The sequence below is a fragment of the Dama dama genome, chromosome 20 (assembly GCF_033118175.1).
Source record: "Dama dama isolate Ldn47 chromosome 20, ASM3311817v1, whole genome shotgun sequence".
NCBI classification, from domain to species: domain Eukaryota; kingdom Metazoa; phylum Chordata; class Mammalia; order Artiodactyla; family Cervidae; genus Dama; species Dama dama.
The window spans coordinates 57,006,010-57,030,219 of NC_083700.1; the positions used below are offsets into that span (position 1 = coordinate 57,006,010).

Here is a 24,210-nt window from a genome sequence, read left to right on the forward strand (position 1 = left end):
AGTCACACTACTTTATTTCTTGCCTGGAAAATCCCATGGACAGAGGAGCCTGGCAGTCTACAGTCCATGGTCACAAAGAGTTGGATATGAGTGAATGAGCATGCACACAGATATAAAGAACTCCTATGACTCAATGACAGAATAATAAACAATACAATGGCAAAATGAGCAAAAGGAATTGAGTAAGCATTACTCTAAAGAAGATATATAAATGGCCAATAAATACATAAAAAGATTCTCAGTATCACTGGCCTTTAGGGAAAAGGAAATCAAGACCACACTGAGATACCACTTCCCACCCTGGGTAACTGTTATCACACACACACACACACACACACACACACACACACACTACACCTATATATGAAGAAAAAATAATCAGTGCTGACAAGAATGTGGAGAAATAGGATTCCTTGTGCCATGCTGGTGGGAATGTAAAATGGTGGGGTTGCTGTGGAAAGCAGTTTGCCCAGCTCCTCAAACTGTTGAACATAGAATTATATATTATCCATCAACCCATATAACTCACTTCTAGGTACCCCAAAGAATGTAAAGTACAGGTACAAACAAATACTTGTATATTAATGTTTATAGGAGTGTTAGAATAATAAGCAAAATGTAGAAAACCTGAAGTGTTTATTGTTGATTAATGGATAAACAAAATGTGGTATATACATATAGCAGAATATTATTCAACCTTAAAAAAGAAGGAAATCTTGACACATATTACAAATTGATGGATCTTTATGCTACATGAAATAAGCCAGACACAAAAGAAGAAATAGTGTATGATTCCATGTGTATAAGATCCTTTAAGTACCTACTTTGACTACTTTAAGTCAAATTCAGAGACAGAAAGTAGACTTGTGGGTGCCAGGGAAGGCGGGTGAGGGGTAGGGAGCTATTTAATGGGTATAAAGTTTCAGTTTGGGAAGATAAAAGATTCTGAAAGTGGATAGTGGTAATAATGGTGTACACAACAATGTGAATATACTTAATGCCACAGTACTCTAAATTTACACATACTGTACACCTTAAAATTATTAAAATGGTGGATTATATATGATGCATATTTTACCACAAAATAAAAACTAAATAATCGATAAAGATAGAAAAATTAGACGGGAGGATCTTAAAAGAAAGCTGAGGTATGGAAACTAAAACATTTTCAAACACCATTTTTTCTCTAAACTTTACCTTTGTTTATTCAGGGTTTACAAGGACCCCCAGGGAGTGCTGGAGACAGGGGACTTACAGGAGAACCGGTCAGTATATTTTTGTGTTTCTAATTGTGTTTTTCTCATAATGTATTTTATCTGTCTCTTATTATTGCTCTGTTGTTCTGTGGCTGGTAAGTTCTTGAAATCAGCATTTATCATGGGCAGCTAATTATAAGAATGAATATTTTGCTGTGAAGATAATTTATAGTGCCTTCCTGGTTTCATAAAGTCAAATTTGGTTCTGTTTATCTGGAACCATTAAAACTTCATGCATTTCTATTTTCAACAAGTATAATTCTGTTTTATTGACTCTCAGAACTTTTTTTCTTAACACCTTACTGTTTATATAATAATTATTATACTCCCCCTTACACATACACACACACAAAATCTTACTTACGAGGGCAACTCTATAATAAAAGGCCATATAGAGAAGCCAGACTCTACACGTAATGGGCCAAAATGTGGAAACTTGACAGAAATGCTAGTAGGTCAATAATTCAAAAACTTACATCACATTTTCATACATATGCCTCAGTTATAGATTTTCCATAGAAAATGAACTGTGAAAATGAAATACCTTGCCACACCTTCTTTCTCACAATATATTCTTTATTGCCTATGAAGTCATTCTTCTGGCTAATGGTATTAGATGTAATGTGCAGTAACATGCTCCTAAGATTTACAGTACAAATAGTCTTTGAAACTACTGTGTGGTTGATCTTATCCATCATGTGACACAAAAGTTTATAAGTGGTTTTTGCACCGTTCACTTAGCTAGTATGAAGGAGAAAATTCTAATAGTCAAAGAACTCTTCTTACCCATCTGTGTTCATCACCTGCTTTATATATTTAACCTGTGGTATAAGCTTTTCAAACAATAAGTAAAGATTTGACTATGTGTGTACTTTTTCCAAACATAGAATCTTAAATGTGATATTGATTTTATCAAACTAAATTCTTCTCAGTTTTCTCTGGTTTGTATCTCTTAACCTGCCATCCCAATTCTAATATTTATTTGATCAAAATCATGCAAATATCTAAATATCTCTTTCTTCTAAATAGGCTATAGCTCCTTGAAGTCAGAGACCACTTTTTTTCATCTTTGCCATCCTCTTTCCTAGAACAATATCTGGCATATTTAATTATCTAGTGCATATTTGTTAAACAGCACTAACCAAAAGGTCATATGCCCAATGGTGTAATCATTTAGCTGCTAATACTAGCTGAAGTGAGACAACATTAAAACTAATCTCAATAAAGAATGCATTTAAGTCACAATAAGTATATCAACGGAGCTATGGCAACAACAGAGATAATATCAAGTTTTATACAAAAAAAGATTTACTGTTGTAACTGTAAATGACTAAATGGCTGAAAAAACTTAAAAATTGACATTCAGGTCCCAGGGTCAGTGACTCTGGTAAGTAAAATATAAATCAATTTTTAATGGATGTCATGGGCTTTGTTTCACATATTTGAGCTACCTAGTAAAATCTAAGGGAATATATAACAAAATAAACCATCTTAATCTAGGGTTAGGGAAACTTCCAGAAGAGGAGAATTTGTGCTGTGAACTGAAGGATGAAGAGTGGGTTACTTAAGCAAATATGGGGAAAAGTCATTCCAGAGAGAAGTCATGACCTGGGAGAAAGCCTTATATATTAATCTGAAGATCTAAAAGAAGGTCAGTGTGACTGTGACTCAGGAAATCGAGTGGGAAGTAAGTACAAGATAAGGATGGAAAGGGAGGCAGGGGACGAAACACATGCAACTCCATAAGCCCCATCCCCAAATATATGTATTTTTAGCCTAAGAACAAAGGGATATCATTGAAGAGATAGGGCTAGTTTTATGATTGTCTTATTATTTCATAAAGCTCACCCAAACCATATAGGAATGAACCAAGAAAGCCTTTCTGTTACAACAGTCCAGATAAGATACAGCAGAACATTTTTGATTAGCAGAGAAAAAAGTAGGTGTAAAATATTCCAAATGAGATAAAATCAACAGGAGAAAGATGTAAAATATGTGAAATATCTGAAGTATGGTTTCTAAGATTGTGGCTTGAAGTATCAATAGGTTATCTCTCATTGAAACTGAAAAAAAATCAGCAGCAATTTATGTTTGAGAATGGAAGATTAAATTTAGCTATGTTGAATCTGAGGTGTCTTTGAGAAATGTGAAGATGGCAGTTGATTGTGGCACTCAAAACAGAAAGAAGTGAAAAGTGAAGTGTTAGTTGCTCAGTCGTGTCCAACTCTTTGCAAGTCCATGGACTGCAACCAACCAGGCTCCTCTGCCCATGTGATTCTCCAGGCAAGAATTCTGTCATGGGTTGCCATTCCCTTCTGCAAGGGATCTTCCCAACCCTGGGAGTGAATCCAGGTCTTCTGCATTGCAGGCAGACTCTTTATCATCTGAGCCACCAGAATAATTTCCTGAAATTTAAAATATTGGGGTTAAGTCTAGGAGAACATATAGGTAAGAGAAAAGGATATTAGGATGAACTTTGAAGAAATTCCACATATAAATAATTGTTGATAGAAGGGAATGAAACTGCAGAAAAGACTGAAAGACACAAGAGGAAAATCAGATATATAAGTTAGGAATTCAGCACTAACCATAACCCATCTTAAAATCTTCATGACAATCTTAAATTCCTTTAGAAGTATGTAAGCAAACATAATATATCTATATTAAAGTAGAAGTGAAATTTATATGCCAAAATAAGAGAGAAAATGGAATCAAAGTCTTAATGTAAAAAGAGTGGGATAAAGAATGGAAGATTAAAAAAAGAAAGAACAAGTGTAGCAAATAGAAAATGGTAATAAATATAGTACGTACTACAGCTGTATCAGGTATCATTGAAATGTCAATGTTCTAAGAAACAGAGTAGAAATAAAAATGAGACCTAACTGTATGTTGTCTTCAAGGAACCTACTTTAAATATAAAGACACAGATATATTAAAAGTAAAGGGATGAACAAAATGGACTAAGATATGCTAACACTAACCAAAGGACAACTGAAGTAGGTATATTAATTTCAAACAAAATACACTTCAGATCAAGGATAATTATGAGGGATAAAGAGGGATATTATATAGTGATAAAGGTATCAATTCTCCAAGAAAATATAATTGTGCTTAATGTGTATGAATGTAACAGGAAAGTATCAGATTAAGCAAAAACTGATAGAACTCCAAGGATAAATAGACAAATTTATTATTTCAGTTGGAGACTTTAGCACTCATCCATTTATCAGTTATTGAGAGATCCAACAAGCAGATAGTCAGTAAGATTATAGTTGAACTGAACATCACCATTAGAAAACTGAGTCTAATTGACATTTATGAAAGTGAAAGTAAAAGTGAAGTCGCTCAGTCATGTCTGACTCTGTCAACCCCTTGGACTGTAGCCTACCAGGCTTCTCTGTCCATGGGCTTTTCCAGGCAAGGATACTGGAGTGGGTTGCCATTTTCTTCTCCAGGGGATCTTCCCGACCAAGGGATCGAACCGAGGTCTCCTGCATTGCAGGCAGACACTTTATGCTCTGAGCCACCCTGGAAGCCCATTTATAGATGACTTAATCCAATAACAGCAGAATATACATTCTTTTTAAGCTAACATGGAATATTCACCAAGATAGACTGTATTCTGGGTCATAAAACACACCTTAACAAATTTCAAAGAGATGTCATACAAAATATGCTCTCTGTTCATAATGGATTTAAACTAGATGTCAGTAAGAGAAACATAACTGAAAAATATTTAAACTACACACTTCTAAATAACACTGTTTCAAATTTTCTCTTGAGAAAATATTTTCAACTAAATGAAAATGAAAATATAACTTATCAAATGTTGTAGAATGCAGTGAAAGCAGTGCTTAGAGGCAAATTTATAGTATTAAATGCATATATTAGAGAAGAAGAAAGATCTATAATCAGTAGTCCAAGCTTCCACTTTAGGAAACTAGGAAAAGAATAGAAAATTAAATACAAAGTAAGCAGAAGAAAGTAAATGATAAAAAAAAAAAAATCAGAGCAGATGGCCAGTGCAGTGGACATGGGTTTGACCCTGGTTCAGGAAGATTCCATATGGCCTGGAGGCAACCAAGCCCATGGGCCATAACTCCTGAGTCCACGTACTGCAGCTGCTGAAGCCTATGCATGCTGGAGCCTATGCCCTGCAACAAGAGAAGCCACCCTAAAGAGAAGCTTGTGCAGCACAACTAGAGAGTAGCACCTGCTTGGCACATCTAGAAAAAGCCTGGACGCAGCAACAAAAATACCAAACAGTCTAAAAATAAATAGGTTAAAAAAAAAAGTCAGAGCAGAAATCAATTAAATTAAAAACAGGAAAATAGAGAAAATCAATGAAACAAAAAATATATTCTTTGAAAAGACCAATAAAATTGGTGAAACTGTAGGCAGAATTAAAAAAAAAAAAAAAGACTTTAATTACTAATAGTAGAAATGAAAAAAGAGCCTTCACTACAGATCCCAAAGTCATTAAAAAGACAATATAGGTATATTACAAATAACTCTTTGCTCACAAATTTGATAACCTAGTTGTAATGGACAAATTCCTTGAGAGACATAATCTACCAAAACTTAGACAAAGAAACTCTGATAATCTGAATAGGCCTATTTTGATTAAGGAAACTGAATCAATGTAACTGAATCAGTTTGCCATATACCTGAAAGTAACACAACATTGTAAATCAATTATACTCCAATGTAAAATAAAAATTTTTTTAAACTTAATCAATAATTAGTAACCTTCCAAACAGAAAGCACTAGGCCTGGATGGTCTTACTAGTGAACTCTTTCAGAGATTTAAAGTATTATAAAATGACACCCATTTTCTACCACAATCTTGTTTTCAGATACAAGGAAAGTATGATCCATGAATGAAAATTTTGATAGGTTGGACTTCATTAAAATCTAAAAACTTCTATTCTTGGACATGTTCAGAGAATGAAGACATGTCACATAGTGGGGAAAAAATATTTGCAAGACAAATATCTGTTAAAGGACTTGTATCCAAAGATACAGAAAGAACTCTTAAAATTCAACGGTAAGAAAACAAACAGTTCAATTAAAAAATACAGAAAAGGTTTGAACAGACATACAGATGGCGAGAAGCAAATTAAGATCTGCACAGCAGCATGTGTCATTAGAGAATTGCAAATTAAAACAACGGCATGCCATTACACATCTGTAAGAATGGCTAAAAGCCAAAACACTGACAATACCAAATGCTAAAAAAGATGTGGAACAAAAGGAATTCTCATTCATTGTTGGTGGAAAGCACCTTTGGAATATAATTTGGCAGTTTTCTACAAAGCTAAATATACTCTTACCACATGATCCAGCAATCATACTCCTTGGTGTTTACTAAAATAAGTGTAAACCTATGTCTGCCAAAAATCTGCACATAAATGTTCATAGCAGCTTTATTCACAGTTGCTAAAAATTGGAAGCAACCAGTAATGTCTTTCAAAAGGTAAATGGTTAAAAAAATGATGGTACACTCATACAGTGGAATATTATTCAACAGTAAAGAGGAATGAGGTATTAATCCACAGAAAGATATAGAGTAACTTTTAAATACATGCTAAATGAAAAAAAAAATCTTAAAAGTATAAATACCATATGATTCCAACTACATGACATTCTGGAAAAGACAAAACTTTATAGACAGTAAAGAAGAATGATGGTTGCCAGGGGTTGAGGGAAGGGGCCAAGAGATGAATCAGTGGAGAAAAGGGGAATTTTAGGGCAGTGAAAGTATTTTGTATAATACTGTGAAAGTGGATACCTGATATTATGCATTTCTCAAAACTGTACAATACAGAGTGAGCCCTAGTGTAAACTATGGACTTAACATAGGAAAGACATTCAGGCATGAAACAGCCTGATATTTTCAGGAGAACTTTAATAGTTGCATTTGCTACAGTATCATGTGAAAAGTAGAAAACCTATGACCAACATAGACATTATATTAAAAAGCAGAGACATTACTTTGCCAACAAAGGTCCATACAGTCAAAGCTATGGTTTTTCCAGTAGTCATATATGGATTTGAGAGTTGGACCATAAAGAAAGCTGAGCATCGAATAATTGATGTTTTTGAACTGTAGCGTTGGAGAAGATTCTTGAGAGTCCATTGGACTGTGAGAAAATCAAACCAGTTAATCCTAAAAAAAATCAGCCCTGAATATTCATTGAAAGGACTGATGCTGAAGCTGAAGCTTCAATACTTCGGTCACCTGATGCAAAGAACTCATTGGAAAAGATCCTGATGCTGGGAAAGAATGAAGGCAGGAGGAGAAGGGGACGACAGAAGATGAGATGGTTGGATGGCATCACTGACTCAATGGACATGAGTTTGAGCAAGCTCCAGGAGTTGGTGATGGACAGGGAAGCCTGGCGTGCTGCAGTCCATGGGGTCACAAAGACTTAGACACAACTGAGTGACTAAACTGAGGATGTATTGCTATTTGGTTAAAAGTTTGTTTTGATTCTTCCTCATACTATACATCAAAACAATGGTTTAAATAGATAAGTATTTTAAAACCATGATTAACAAAATAGTAGATGAAATTTTTTAATGGAAATATTTTAAACTTAAATATGATGGAAAAAATCATAGAAGACTTAGATTTAAGTACATGAAAATTTTAAATTTCTTCCAGCCTAATTTTTTTTAATAGTACAAGATTTAAGGAGAGGAATTCTCTGGTGGCACATTGGATAAGAGTTCACCAGCCAATGCAGGGAACGTGAATTCAATCCATGGTTCGGGAAGATTCCACATGCTGCAGAGCAATTAAACCCATGAACCACAACTACTGAAACTCGTGTGCCTAGAGCCTGTGCTCCATAACAAGAGAAGTCACCATAATGAGAAGCTGACATACCACAATGAAGAGTAGCCCTCAGTTGCTGCAACTGGAGAAAGCCCACATGTAGCAGCAAAGGCCCAGTACAACCAAAAATAAATAAATACAATTATAAAAAAAAAACAGATTTTAGGAGATATACTAAATGTTAAAAGGGTTAAATGGTGGTTTGGGGTAATTTTTACTTCTTTGTATTTTCAAGTGTTCTATAGTGAACATATTTGGTGGGGGAAGTTATCTTTAACATTATACTTTTAAAATAAAATGACAGGTCACAAACTGGGCAGATGTTAGCAGTAAAACAGGACAGGAAAGAGTTAATGTCCACAATATATAAAGAACTCTACAAAATTTTTTAAATGATTCCCAAAATTCATGGACAAAGAGCATGATCAGGGAAAATGTAGATTATTACAAATATCTGATAAACAAATGACAGACTATTCAACCTCACTGGTAGTCAAACATAAAATTTTAAGATACTAGGTGGTCCATCAAAATAATGAAGTTAAAATAATGAGCTTAAAAAATAACTTATTGATAAAATAATATTCTCTGCTGGTATGAACTTAATGAAGTAGGTTCTAAGTTTATACATTGTGGAATGTTAATTTTTGCAACCTTTCTGAAAGTTGACTTGACGTTATGAGCAAATAATGCTATCGTGTTTCTCTCAGTGTGTTTCTACTAGGATAAAACAACATTCTGAGGAGAATCCATAAACTTTGAAATACTGTGCATAACATGTAATAAACCATAATTGAAAAATATTAGTGACTTCTTAAAACCTTTAGTGGCTGTACTGTTGAGTGAGAACATTTGTGATACCTACATACCAACCTTTTAATTCTAATTCAAATATTTATCTCAACTATTTGGCAATATTGTCTGATATAACAGACTTAACATTCACTTACAGTCTAACTTGTATATAATAAAGCCTATAAAGCAAACTTTTATTGTGAAAAATTAAAAACAATATAACTGTCTAGCATTAAGAAAATTATTAAATCATAGTACTGCAGAATGTTAAATGGAATATAATATTATATAGTTATAGAACAATTTTGTTGTGAAATATTTATAATATGATGAAATATTTGCATTTATAATAGACTCTTAAACATTAAACAGATACAGTTTTTTATAAATATGCTCCCACAAAAGAACTAGAAGGAAATATGCAAGTATATTTACAGTGTCATCTCTGTATGACAGAATTACAGATGATTTACTTAATCTGTTTTTTTTGTAGTTAGCATACTTTTTGAATATTTTAAATGAACATTAATATAACAACTTAGAAAAACATTTTAAGATAACCAGCTATGTCACAACTTTTTCCCTATTAATACATTTTTAAAAAGTGAAGTGTGTACCAAGTTGTGATGGAATATAAGCTCATAGAATTTTAACTATCTTCTAATTTTCTGAATCTAAAAATTGCCTTCTTTGTACTTTCTTTCAGAAAGACCAAAAACTGCAAACACCTTCTTTGGGTGGCTGGAAACATAGCATTAAATTGCAGTTGCTAAATAAGTGTTCTGAAAAAGGAAATTGCACCCCTCTCCTCTATTCTTTCCTGTGTAATCCCACGGACAGAGGAGCCTGGCGGGCTACAGTCCATGGGGTTGCAAAGAGTGAGACATGACTGAGTGATTAATACTTACTAAAGTGTTAATCTATCTAAAGTGATTTTAGATAGTTAAATGGCTTCACACACTAATTATTTAGTGTTCATTTACTTATATTTATACTATTAAGTATTACAGGGGAAAAGATCTCCATAAATGTCCCACATGCATTTTATTGCGCCCTAGTGACTATCCCATGTAAATATTGTTACAGTTATTCATATGAAATAGAATAATTGTTCAACTGGACTCACTACTGTGATAAAATATATCATCTAGCAAACTCAAGTATATTTTTATTTCATTGGAGACCATATATTTGCTTCTTTAAAACTGCTACTTTGTTTGCCATATATTCTTCAGGAATATTAAATAAATCTATGATTGTCGTGGGACAGTCCCAGGTGGTGCAGTTGGTAAAGAATCCACCTGCTCAATGCAAGAGACTCAAGAGACACGGGTTCAATCCCTGGGTCGGGAAGATCCCCTGGAGGAGGAAATGGCAACCCACTCCAGCATTCTTGTCTGGAAAATCCCATGGACAGAGGAGCCTGGTGGGCTACAGACCATGGGTCGCAAAGAGTTGACACCACTAATCGTGCACACATGCACAGGATTGTTATACTCATTAAATAAGATAATTCTGAAAGCCCTAGGCACTGTATTAAATGTTTATTGAATGAATGAGGTATTTAGGGAATAAAAAAATGAAAAGCACCATCCTTTCTTTCCTTTTCTTTTGACTCCAAAGAAAGCTTAATATTATTAACAAAACAAGATGAATCAACTAAAGATTTAGTTTTGTTTATACAGAGTAAAGTAATACATTGATAAATGTATTTTGTGTTGTTACATATGATATATTATAATTATATGCACATATTAATTAAAATATAAAGTGAACTTTATTTCTCACATCTTAAATTTTGTTTTAATATAGGGACCACGAGGACCACAAGGTGATGCTGGACCTCCTGGAGAAATGGGTGCTGAGGTAATTTTTCTTGGGGTTGTTTCTTGTTGGTTCATCAGTTCAGTTCAGTCGCTCAGTCGTGTCGGACTCTTTGCGACCCCATGAACCGCAGCACGCCAGGCCTCCCTGTCCATCACCAACTCCCAGAGTCCACCCAAACCCATGTCCATCGAGTCGGTGATGCCATCCAACCATCTCATCCTCTATCGTCCGCTTCTCCCCCGGCCCTCAATCTTTCAGCATCAGGGTCTTTTCAAATGAATCAGCTCTTTGCATCAGGTGGCCAAAGTTTTGGAGTTTCAGCTTCAACATCAGTCCTTCCAATGGACACCCAGGACTGGTCTCATCAGTACTCAGTATTTTTTGTAAGACTTTTCAAAGGTAAAGTTGATATCTTAGATATATATTTTGAAGAATAATTTTATAGTATTTTATTTAATATTCAGAAAATAAAATCTAAAGTTCTATTAAAAGCAGGAATACCTGTTGTATGAGCCTAATTTTATACATGTGACTTTCTCTTAACAGTTCATTTAAATAACAGAGCAAAAAGTAAATATAACTTTCTCTTTACTGATTTAGAGTTAATGTTGATAGCCCTTCACTCTGTTATAGAAGAATATTGAAAAGTGACTCATTCAAGATATATTTAAGAATAATAAGCTCTCAACTAGATAGCTCTAACTGAGCCCTCTCCCTTTGGCTTTAATTATTGATTTCCTGTTGCCTTCTATATATGCACCTAGATAGCCTACACACTTTTCAAGTTCAAAATATCTAAACCAAACCCATCACTTTCGCACTGTTATTCTTTTTATTCTCATCTCACTGAAAGATGCCGCTTATGTCCAGTAACTTCAAACTGAGAGCTTTCCCAGACTCCTCTTCCTCCCTCATCCTGTCCATTCTGCTGTGCTTTCCCTTTAATATGCTCCCACCAGTGTCTCAGCTCTTTTGTTTTCTTTGTGTTCCTCTCGCCAATGCTCCTTATTCCATGTCTCCTCCAGCTGCTATTATTCCTTAGCTGTTTGTTGCCAGTATATCTTTGTCATATCTTCCTTGCCCTTGAAATTTTTATCAGCTCTCAGTCTTTAATAAAGTGCCAGTTACTTAACATGAGAAACAGTGTTCTGCATTGTCTAACCTCTGCAGACCTGTTCAGCCACATTCCAATAAAACTTTTCTCCTCCTCTAATCCCATGATTATGCAATGCTTTTTTGCTATGCACTATGTATTCACTAAAAATCCAAGTGTGGCTGAGATACGATCCCTGACTCCATCAGCAGTTTATAATCTATTCCAGAAGATAATCATGTAAAAGATTATACTTCAATCTGTTAGACCCAATGATGGAGACATTCACAGGACTTTATAAGAGTACAGTAGTGGGTACATAGCCATAACTGGATAAGGGGAAAAAGACTTGTCTGCGTTGTGATAAGGGGAGGATATTGAATTTTAAGGAGTGAGTATGAGTTTGTTGTTGTTTAGTTACTGAGTCATGTCTGACTCTTTTTCAACCCCATTGACTGTAGCCTGCCAGGCTCCTCTGTCCCTTGGAATTCCCAGGCAAGAATGCTGAAGTGAGTTACCATTTCCTTCTCCAGGAGATCTTCCTGACCCAGGAATTGAACCCCCACCTCCTGTTTTGGCAGGCGGGTTCTTTACTACTGAGCCACCAGAGAAGCCCAAGTATGAGTTAACCATGTGAAAAGAGAGGATAAGGGTACACAGCATAGTATGAGGAGGAACATGTAAACCTGAGGCAGTAGAGATTCTTAAAGTCAAAATAAGCAGTAAGGATAGATGAAATTACAGAGAAATGATTGGATCAAATAAAAAAATCTTATATACTCTTGAAAAAACTTGAACACTTTTCTTTTTTTCCTAAATATTTATTTGGCTGTGCCAGGTCTTCTTTGCAACATGTGGGATCTTTAGTTCTGGCACGCAGGCTCTTAGTTGCAGCATCAGGGATCTAGCTTTCCGACCAGGGATTGAACCTAAGCACTGTGCATTGAGAGCGCAGAGTCCTAGCCACTGGACCACCAGGGAAGTCCCTAAAATTTTTTACCTTATGGGCTATAGTAAGTCACTGTAAGGGCGCTGGGCAGTGATAGTCTTGTGTGTCTTTGGAAGATCATTTTAGCAACCTCAAGGAGGATGTATTTAAGAAGTCAAGAATGCAGACATGTATACCTTCTAAAAGGCTGTTGCATTGAACTAGGTAAGAAATGATAGAGGTCTGAACTAGGTGCAAAGGAGATGGATTTGAGAAATGTTTGTTGTATAAATTCTGGAGAAACTGCATATTTGTGGGATATGAAAAGCAAAGGGAAAAGAGAAGTCAAAAATTATTTCCAGATTTCTAGGTGCAACAGAATGGATGGCAGTATCCTTTCCTGAGACAAGTAAGAAGAATGTTCGTCATAATCTGCTATTTTGCCCAAGGTAAATGGTTAACAAGTAGCAGACATTGGTTTTGAATCCAAACCTGATTCAAAAGCCAGTGCTGATAACCTATACTGTGCTACATTCTCTGAACCTAAAGAAAGCAGAGAAAAGGCATAACTTGAAGTGTTGTTATTGTTTTTAACAGAATAGGAGATGATCCTCTTGTGATATGAAGTAGGGGTTGAGTAGATCCCCTGAGGAAAATATGCCAGAATAGTGATTGAGGGAACTTTCCTGGCAGTCCAGTGGTTAAGACATCATGCTTTCAATGCAGGGGGTATGGATTTGATCCCTGGTCAGAAACAGTGATCACACATGCCATGGTGTGGCCAAAAAAAAGAATAGTGGTTGAGGAAAATGGTTAAAGATAGGTAAAAGCACGTATACCTTACTAAAAGTCAAGCTGAAGTGGGAGACTTTGAATTTGCATTAGATTAATAATGGTGTTGTTAATAATAGGTAGCAATTGCAGAGAAATTTCTATTTGCCTAGCAGTATCTGTGTACTTTATCATATTAATAAATTCTCACAATACTCAGTGAGGTAATACAGTTACTCTCATTCTACAAATGAGGGAAATTGAGACATGAAATGATTAAGCAACTTGTTCAAGAGCAATAACTAGTAGTAGTGGCAGAGCCCACATTCACATTTAGGGAACCCAGTCTCTTAGTCACTGTACCTCTCAATATGTAATGTTGCCACTTTGCACAAGAGTATAATTTTTCCATTGATACTCAACTAGGAATGGAAATAGAGAAGGCAATTCAAAGTGCTAATCCAAGATTGGCATAAGAAAGGAGGTACCACTGAGATCAGAAGATCAACCATTGGATTTAGCCTAAGAATAAAAAAGCCTAGAGTCGCTGACAGATTGGGTGAAACTGGGGACTAGATGAGGTCTAGGAGATTAAGAGCAATTTTGATATGGAAGAAATCTGAAGAGAGTTGGAATTCTCTCTTGAGAGAGAATTTTAACCTTAGGATAGAATACTAAATCCTGTAATTTCTGAAGCAGAGCAAAAGCTCAGGCAGTCTCACTTCATGGTCCTTCCTCTTGAGTTCTGGAATACACTGTCTCTTATAAAGTCACAAAGGTAACCAATGGAAAATTTTAAATAATACAGTCATTCCAAAAATTGGTGAAATTATGGTAAAAGGGAAAGAGTTTTAAGGGAACTAAACTTTTAGCAAGGTAATATATCAAGAAGTAGAGGAATATTTCTTGATTATTAGGAAAACTAAAAGCAAAAATTGTTTTGTAAAGTGGTTGCCTCTGATGAGTGGGTCTGGGGTTGTTCATTACAACTTCATCTGTACTGTTGTGCACTATAGCTTTTATTTTCAAAAAAGCAAAGTAAATATGGATTGTGGAAGCTGAGTCAAGGTAGAAAACAACTTCTCATCTAAAATGCTGTAACAGCATAAGAGACATTTTAATCTCTAATAATTATAAGGAGGTTTATCACCCATGGATCAGAACTATTGAGGGAATCCCTAGAAGACAAAAAGCAAACAGGAAACTTCTGATCAAACTGTATTAGTATCATAGGTTAATGCTTTAAACTGCCCCTGTACTCTGAAAATATGGGGATATAAAATGCATATGTATGTGTTTGTAATTGTGTGTATAAGTACACATACATACACATACACATAGATTGACAGAAAAGAGAAGAAAAAGATTGAGAAAGAAGAAAAAGCAGAGGCATGCATAGTATGCTCAAAAACAAGATAAATATCTCCAAGAGACAAAAATACAACAATGATTATAGGAGCACCATGCTTATAAATAGCCAGAGATTGCAAGTTATATGTTTTCAAGATAAAAACTTCAATCAAAAGCTTCCCAATGGACCCACTTATGAAAGGAGAATGGGAAAATAATGCCATACATATGTATATATATAATTCATATCTTCTTTGTGTGATATGTTTTATAAAACCAATAAAGAAAATGTACTTTTTTTCAGGAAGTATATTCCAAGAGGGATGAAAATATATGGGGGGAAGAATACAAAGTGAAAAACATAGAGACTAGTAAGGATATGACAGTAGAAAATTAAAGAGGAAACAGGAAGTAGTTTTCTCGACCAACGATTAAAGGGTGAAAGGAAGGATTAGAAGACACTGGTCTAAGAAGTCCTGGTTTCTGGTGGTACTGTTTTAGCATTTGAACTCTTCAAAGTCCCAGAAATTATCTGGTCTTATGTCATGAAGTTTATAAAGGGACAACAAGAATCCTTTCCTGGATATAGATATCCCATCCTTGGGCTGAAGATTACTACCATCTTCTTACGAGGTTGTTACTGACTTTATATTGGTGAAGGAATGTGTACAATGTGCCAAATTATTCTCTTCTAGGGACCTCCAGGTACTGAAGGGGAATCTGGTCTTCAAGGCGAGCCAGGCACAAAGGTAACATCCCTTAATAGTCAAGGAGAGGGTCTCAAACCTTTCACCACTGACCACTATGTTTCCCATATTTTGGTGAACACCCACCACCTTGGAAGCAGGTAAAGAATAGTAGATAAAAATAGAAAGTGTTCTCAAATGAGTCAAAAATATTATTTACTTATCCATATATATGCATACATATATACACATACATATGTATACATGTATATATGGGAAGGAATGCAAATGAAAAAGCAAAAATATTGTAAATAATATGAAGAAAAGAAAGGAACATTGTTTTGGAACCCCTGTCTTCATAATATGCCCTCCATAATTATTAAACATGCAGTTTTAGTAGAAAGGAGTTTAATCTTCCCCTTTGTTTCTGCAGGGAGATGTTGGACCTATGGGCAGTGTTGGAGCTGCTGGGGAGCCAGGGTTACGGGTAAGTGCCTACTGGAAACCATTTTGATGCACTGGCCCACCTATCTTACAGATTGAAAGCTCAGTGTAAAGACTTAAACGATTGTATAGGAAACTTCTCTTGCATTATAGAAAATGTTTGTCTTTATTTCATAAGTTGAAAAGTTGCATGATAAACTCTTCATGTCATTATTTAATAGCATCGAGAGCCCTAACCTCACACATTATTTTCTCAGAATCAGGTGTACTCAGCAGAGTCCTTGCTAAATGGTCACTGCATGTCACTAATGTTAGGATGAAGAAGAAATTTACAAATACCAATGTTCAGCTCTCATGCTATTTCCTGACCTAACAAGACAGATAAGGCATTGAAACATAATTTGTGTTTAGAAAACCAAAAAACCAAAGGTGTGCAAAGTTAATAAGTTTCAAAGAAATAACTAGATAATTACAATGAGATAGCTTACATTCTAATATAGACAGTGGTTCATTTAAGCTGTGGTAAGGTTTTTCCCAAGATAACAGGGGCCAAGATAATTTTAAGAGACTTTTTTTTTTTTTCTTTTTTACTAAGAGGTAAAGTTGGGGGATGTTTTTTGCATCCCATTCCTTTCTTGTTCATTTTTCCTCTGTTTTTCAGGGGTGCAGACAGTATGAGGTGAGGGTAATGAAGTATCAGCAGTGGGAGCAATGGGCAGCTGTGGAGACACTGATTAATTTATTTTTAAATGGTTCATGTGGCAGGAGATCTAGTACTTCTTTAATCACTTCATAAAGTGTAGCTCTACATTTACTTCTGCAAGTTCTAAGCCAGGAAGACAGCTTCCAAGTAAGGGCCTGCTCTGAATATCACTTCTCCTGTGTGAACACAGACCTAAAAATCTGGTACACTGATTTTAACTGAATTAAGTTGTATTAATCCATGTAAATTCAGAAAAGCAAGCTACTACAATTTTATGAGATTCAGTATTTAAGAAATGTAGATGTACAGTCTTTTAAGAAATGTAGATGTAGGTGTCTGTTTTCAAAGCTACCAAATGAATATATATTACCCTTAATTATCTTAAAGTTGTTAATATTCCAGGACCCTCTTATTTGAATTTACAGTTCTATAACTCTTTACATCATCTTCAGAGTTATTCCAGGCAAATTAAATCATGTTTATTATATTGTCAGGTACTCCTTATAAATAAAGTAGAAGTAGGAATAAATGTACATAAAACTGCTACTTCTATGGATATGAGGAGCAAAAAATAAAAATTAGGATAAATGACTTAATAACATAATAGATATTATTTTCTGCTGCCAAATAGGGTGAACCAGGAGCTCCTGGAGAAGAAGGTCTCCAGGGTAAAGATGGATTGAAGGTAAATTATGCTTTTAACATTATGATTAAGGTAGATGTTTTTGAGAAATCTTTAAAATATTATATTACACTTAATTTTCTATGTGCCAGCAAAAAATCTCCTTATTGCATGGTATAATTATTTCACTACTTTCTTTTTCTTAAAATTTTTTGCTGGGTTATAGGGGAACCCAGGAGGAAGGGGACTTCCTGGAGAGGATGGAGAAAAAGGAGAGACAGGCTTACCAGGGACCACAGGGCCTGTGGGTGGACCAGGTCTGATGGGCCCTCCGGTGAGTACCTCTGGGTTCAAAACTCAGTGAACTCAGCCCTCTACACACACACACACACACACACACACATATACATGTGTGAATCATATACACACATTCTTGACCCCCTTATATGTCCATTTGGTGTTTGAAGGTGTAGAATTATGGCTTGAGTGAGGGACAAACCAGGCACTGATTATCAGCCTAACATCCAAGGAAAAAAGATACTTTTCCCATATGTCACACAGGTTATTGAACTTTTTAATTTTTCCTCTCACTTTGAGATATAATTGACATATATAAGTTTATAGGACATGACATGTTGATTTGATATACATAAATATTGCTGAATGATTACAATGGTACATTGTTTTATTTCAGCTTCAAAAATGACCTTTAGCATTTTTTTGTAAGGCAGGTTTAGAGGTGATGAACTCTTCAGCTTTGGGTTGTTTGGGCAACTCTTTCTCACTCCTTTATTCCTGAAGGACAGTTCTGGGTATAGTGTTCTTGATTAAGAGGGTTTTGTTTTTCTTCCCATATTTTAAAGATGTTATCTCATTCTCTCCCGATCTATAAAATATGTACTGAGAAACCTACTCATAGTATTATTTGGGTTGTTATATGTGATGAGTCACATTTCTCTCGCTACTTTTAAAATTCTCTCTTTGCTTTGATGGTATAATTACAGTCATCCCTCAGTTTCCATGGGAGATTGGTTCCAGGACTGTCACAGATACCAAACTCTGCAGATGCTTGAGTCCCTTATATAAAATGGCTTAGTATTTGCATATAACCTACCTACATTCTCCTGTATACTTTAAATCACCTCTAGGTTACTTACATACCTAGTAAAACAAATACTATGTAAATATGTTGTAAATATAGTATAGATGCTATGTAAACTATTGTCACTGCATGGCAAATTCAAGTTTTGCAACTTTTTGGAATTTTAAAAAAATATTTAATATTTTGATAATATTAATATCATTAATATTTTGGTTGTTTGACTCTGCAGTTGTGAAACCTGCAGGTACTGAGTGTTAACTATAATGTGTCTCAAAGTAGCCCTTTTGGGATTCAACCTATTTGGTATCCTTTGAGCCTCAAAAATCTGGACAACTATTTCTCTCCCTAAGTTTGGGATGTTGTCAGCCATTATATCTTTAAATATTCTTTCTGCTCTTTTCTTTTTTTATTCTCCTGGTATTTGCACAATATTGTCCTACTTGATGCTTTCCCATTAGTATCCTAGTCTTTTCTTTATTCTTTTTTCTTTTTGCTCTTCGGGATAATTTAAAATCACTTATCTTTGAGTTCATTGATTCTTCTGCTTGGTCAGGTCTGCTGTTGAAATTGTTGAATTCTTCAATTCAATCACTGTATTTATCTCTAGGATTTTTGTTTTGTTTATTCTCATGATTTCTATTTCTTTGTTGAACTTCTCATGCATTGTTTTCCTAATTTCATTTAGTTATCTGTCTATGTATTCTTGAAATTCACTGCACTTTTCTAAGAGGAATATTCTTGCCTGATGTGTTACAGTCCATGGGGTTGCAAAGAGTTGAACACAACTTAGCAGCTGAACAACAACAATTCTTCCCTGGAGAATTCCATGGACAGAGGAGCTTGGAGGGTTTACAAAACATGGGGTCACAAAGAATCAGGCACAGCTAATACACTATTCTCAATTCTTTGTTAGACTGTTCACAGACTTCCATTTCAATTATTGAGCTGTTTTAAGTTTTTTTTTTGGTTTTGTTATGTTTACCTGTTTTTTTATGATCACAATATCCTTGCATTGATGCTTGCACATTTGAGTAAGTGATCTCCTCTTCTAGATTTTATAGGTTTGTTTTGGCAGAGAAAGACCTTCACCAATCTCTCTGCTTGAGGGACTTGGATGGGTCTGCTTATAGTGTTTGTGGGCAGGCACAGCTTGCTACTGAGATCTCCAGGTTGGTGAGGTCCCTACCCATATTGTGAGGCAAAAGGAGAGTTGCCACTGGCTGGTCTCTGCAGTTGGGTTGGCCACCTGGCTAGTCTCCACATAGTAGTGGGGCCACTAAATAGGTACCCTGGTTGGGTAGGTATGCTGACTGGGTTCCATGGTCAGATGGGGCCATTAGCTGGCTTCTGAAGTTACCTCTGGTAGGATATGATCTCAGGCTATGTTCCCTGGAAGGACAGTAGCACTTGTTGGATTCTGCAATTAGGCAAGGCCTCATGTTATACTGTCTAACCGGATGTGGCCCTGGTAGGACCCCATATTCAGGCAGGGCTGCAAATATGGCTTCACAGTTGAATGGAGCTACAGGCTGTGCCCCAGGTTTGAACAGATTTGCTTTGTGATCAGTTAGGGCACTGGCTATGCTTCTCTGTTGGATGAGGCCACTTGCCAGGCTCTCTGTTTAAGTGGGGCCTTCAGCTGCATCTCACAGATAATACTCCATGGTAGTATGGAGTTACATTGCATGGGTGGGGTTACAAGCTGTTTTTATAATTGGACAGGCTGTAGGTGAAACTGCTGCTGAATAGGGCTGGATCCCACAGCTGCGAAGTGTTTAACTTAGACTGGACTCCAAGCCTTCCCAGGGTCACTGCTCAGGCTCCCTGATCTGCTGGCTTGGCTCCCTGCCTGAGCAAGGCTGTAGTATGGACTCTACAGCTGCCTAAGTTCTCAGACAAGGCTTTCTGGTCAAGCAGGATGGGAGCCCATGCTTAGCTGTTGAGCAGTGTTATAGAATTACTCACCTGCCCAGGCAGGGCCATATAACAGGCAGGTATGAACATTTGGCTGGGGACACACACCACTCCATTATTCTGGCCTGGAGAATTCCATGGACTATACAGTCCATTACTTTATCAACAAAGGTTCGTCTAGTCAAGGCTATGGTTTTTCCAGTAGTCATGTATGGATGTGAGAGTTGGACTGTAAAGAAAGCTGAGTGCAGAAGAACTGATGCTTTTGAACTGTGGCGTTGGAGAAGACTCTTGAGAGTCCCTTGAACTGCAAGGAGATCCAACCAGTCCCTCCTAAAGGAGATCAGTCCTGGGTGTTCACTGAGAGGACTGATGTTAAAGCTGAAACTCCAGTACTTCAGCCACCTGATGCGAAGAGCTGACTCATTTGAAAAGACCCTGATGCTGGGAAAGATTGAGGGCAGGAGGAGAAGGGGACAACAGAGGATGAGATGATTGGATGGCATCACCAGCTCAACGGACACGAGTTTGGGTAAACTCCAGGAGGTGGTGACGGACAGGGAGACCTGGCGTGCTGCAGTCCATGGGGTCGCAATGAGTCGGACAAGAGTGAACGATTTTCACTTTCACTTTCCAAATCATGCAGAACTGCAGCCAAGCTCCCTGATCAGATAATGTCACCAGCTAAGTTCTGCAGATAGGCAGACCACTGGCTGGGATCTCTGTTCAGGTGCTGCTACAAGCAGAGATGAAATCCAATAATACTTTAGTACTGGTTACTGTAAGTCTTGCCCCTTTGCCCATCTCTTATCTTTTCCCCAGTTGTCAGGCCCTCAAGTTCTCCAAATGATCCTCAGACAGACCTGACTGGGCAATTCTGGAAACATCTTGCAACAGTAGATGGGCTGAATATCCACTTTGGGTTCTCTTTTTCCCCACAGGAGACTCTATAGATCAAATGGGTTCACTCTGCAATGCTGTGTTGGCCTGGGGAAAAGACAATGCAACCCAAATGAAACCTTTCCTCCAGCTTCTTAATGTGGTTATTCTGTCTCTGTGATTCAAAAACCTGCTTCAGCCTTACCCTCAGGTTCCAAGCCACACTTCTTGAGACTTGGATTTCTAGGATTCTTGATAGTTTTAATTTTTTTAGAGGATTCATCAGGACTGGACCCACAGAGAAGCCAAATAACAAGTACTGAGAAAGTGTAGTTATCTTCCTGAGAAGTTTTCTCAAATTTGTTTTTATATAATAAGGTCATTAATGATTATTAATATTTTAGCATAGATTTTTTTTTTCAGGCAACTGGCCTAGTTCCCTAAGAAAATATTGAAGTTATTTGGAGTGGTGGCGGGGAGGGCGGTGGGACGCAGAACTAACAAAAAGAAAGGTCTAATCATGCCATAGGACAACACAGCCAGGAATCCCAGAGGGATGATGCAGAATGACAAATGGTGATGGGTAGAACAGAGATGAAAAAGGGGCTCAAAACAAGACATGGAAAAATGATAAACACAGACTTCATCTGCTTCATAACTTTTCCCAGGAATAATCCTGCCTTGTACACATCTTTGGTGCCTTTTTTAGTAACAACACATGTGCATTTCTTTTTTATTCTTTCTGTTGTTCTTCTTGGAATTTTAAATGCCTTTTAGCTCATAAGCTCAATAAAAATACCATGGCATATTTTTTCAAAAGAATTTTATGATCCAAGGAGCTATTGCTTAATCAGGCAGCCTGATGTTCAATTTATTTTTGCACATAAAAATAATTCTTCCTTAGGCAATATCACAAAGATGCTACCTTAAAAATTCTTTTAAAAAATAAGAAAGTGAAAAAATTAATTTTTTTCAAGTAAAGAGATGTTCTTTTTGCTTTCTAAAAGATTGGAAAATGATATCTTGATAGAAAAATAAGGCAAGGGAAACATCAGTAACTAATTCCCAAATCCAAGATGAACTCTTTGAACAAAGGAAAACATTTTGTATTTCATGCTTGAAATCTGCTCTAAAACAGACAATTCAGTTGTCTAAATGCATAACTCTGCATGAGAAAAAGAGCTTGAAAGCTTCTGTGAAGAAACATCTGCCTGACTTATGGTTCATCATTCATTTCTTAAAAAGTGTATCGCCCTGGTATTTAAGATCTAAACAGATGTGAAGCTATGTACTCTGAAGCTGAGTAGGTATAAATGAAATTGTCTTGTTTTATTGCTTTACAAGAAAACTTAATGGGATTTATTGAAATTTAATTTTCCCATCTGTGTAGAGTGGTATGATATTAGGTAGAAGTGAATAGCTTAAGAGAATCTGAAATTAAATAATGCATACTTTTCGAAGAAGCTTTTTCAGTAGAGTCTTAAAAGTGAAGTCAAAAAGATGAGAGGAATAGTTAGAAATATTTAGAAAAGAATGAGGTATACATGACTCTTATTTCTAAGACAGTTTCCTTGGAAACCCTGAAAAGTAATCACTTTGGAAATTTGAAGTCAGTGGCATTAAGGAGTAAAAGGTTATCTAAACTCTTATCTTCTGAATGATTCATAAAACTCTGGTTTTAGACTTGCGTGTTCTGAACTGTTGTGTTGTAAAGCAACACACAATAGAAAGAAGCATGCACTGTCTACTCTGCAAGAATTGTTCAAACCCTAGTCTATTACTAAAGTGCTGTACATTGTTCTGGGAGTCGTTCTTTGGTTTCTCAGTTTACACATTACACTTAATAAAGGGGTTGGAGCTCTGCAGAACCCCTATGATGATTGTGTCAAGGAGGATGCTGAACTGGAAGGACTTTGTTTGTTCTTTATCTGCTTGAATCAGAGAAGATTCTCCATGTCTGGTTAACATATTAGCTTCTATGCAGGCTTTTTTTGAGAAGAAAAGGTTACATAGTCTTAAAAAAAAAATTAGCTTGGATGTTTCTAAATCTTTGTTAGCTTTACAAATGTGACTCTGTAAAATTTTTCTAAATATTTAGAAATTAAATTTTTTTAATCTTCTGAATTTTTATACAGTTTCTAAATTTTTGTTAGCTTTACAAACTGTGACTCTAAAATTTTTCCATTCACTAATTCAGTGAAGTTTATGAGTTCCTTGGATGAGCCAAGAACTCTGCTAAGTTTTGGGAATACCAAGGGGAACAAGATGAGGAAGATTCCTGATCTCAGATTTGACAGTATCATGGAGAAGACTGAATAGGCAAGATCACTGTAGGTGGTGGTTAATGTAGTGATAAAGATAAACAAGATGATAATAAAGGACAACTGGTTAAGGGAAGGGGAAAGCCAACTAGTTAAGAGAAGAGAAGCTATTTACACTAAGGCAGTGAGGAAAGGCTTCTCTAGATAGGGGAGGATTGAGCTGAGACCTGGAGAGTGAAGACGAGCCAGTGAATGAAAGAACTCTGGAGATCCTTCAAGGTAGGTTGAATAGCAATGGAATAGCAAGGACCAAGATGGGAGGTAAGAATGATCTAGGTATTTTTGGAAAACTAAAAGGAGTTTGTTACAGCAGAGTGAATAGTGAAACGTTGTTTGAGATGAGCTTGAGGAAATAGGTAGGTAGCAAATCATGAAGGACCTTTTAAACCATAGTAAAAAATTGGGGCTTATTTAAAGTATAGTAAGAGGCCACTGAAAAATTTCAAGCAGAAGAAAAATACAGTCTCTAATGGGAACATTCTCTGTAATTTCCAAACTTTGTTTAATAATGTCTAGTGTTATTGGTTATCTCAAGGGATAAATTAATTTCCGGGGAAAAAAATAAGCAAGATAAATTTGAATTACAAAAGTATGTGATGTACTGAGAAAATTTAATGAGAGAAAGAATGGTCTTTTCAACAAATGTTGCTAAAACTACTGGATACCCACACACTAAAA

At 36.0% G+C, this 24,210-nt stretch overlaps 1 protein-coding gene across 1 annotated transcript in view; it reads left to right on the plus strand.

The window, feature by feature from the left end:
• COL24A1 (collagen type XXIV alpha 1 chain) overlaps positions 1–24,210 on the plus strand; it is a 368,161-nt gene that overhangs the window by 245,896 nt on the left and 98,055 nt on the right. The window contains exons 33-38 of the mRNA XM_061121489.1: positions 1,212–1,265; positions 10,705–10,758; positions 15,557–15,610; positions 15,981–16,034; positions 17,326–17,379; positions 17,543–17,650. Coding sequence (XP_060977472.1) covers positions 1,212–1,265; positions 10,705–10,758; positions 15,557–15,610; positions 15,981–16,034; positions 17,326–17,379; positions 17,543–17,650 — 378 coding nt within the window. The remainder of the gene's footprint in view (positions 1–1,211; positions 1,266–10,704; positions 10,759–15,556; positions 15,611–15,980; positions 16,035–17,325; positions 17,380–17,542; positions 17,651–24,210) is intronic.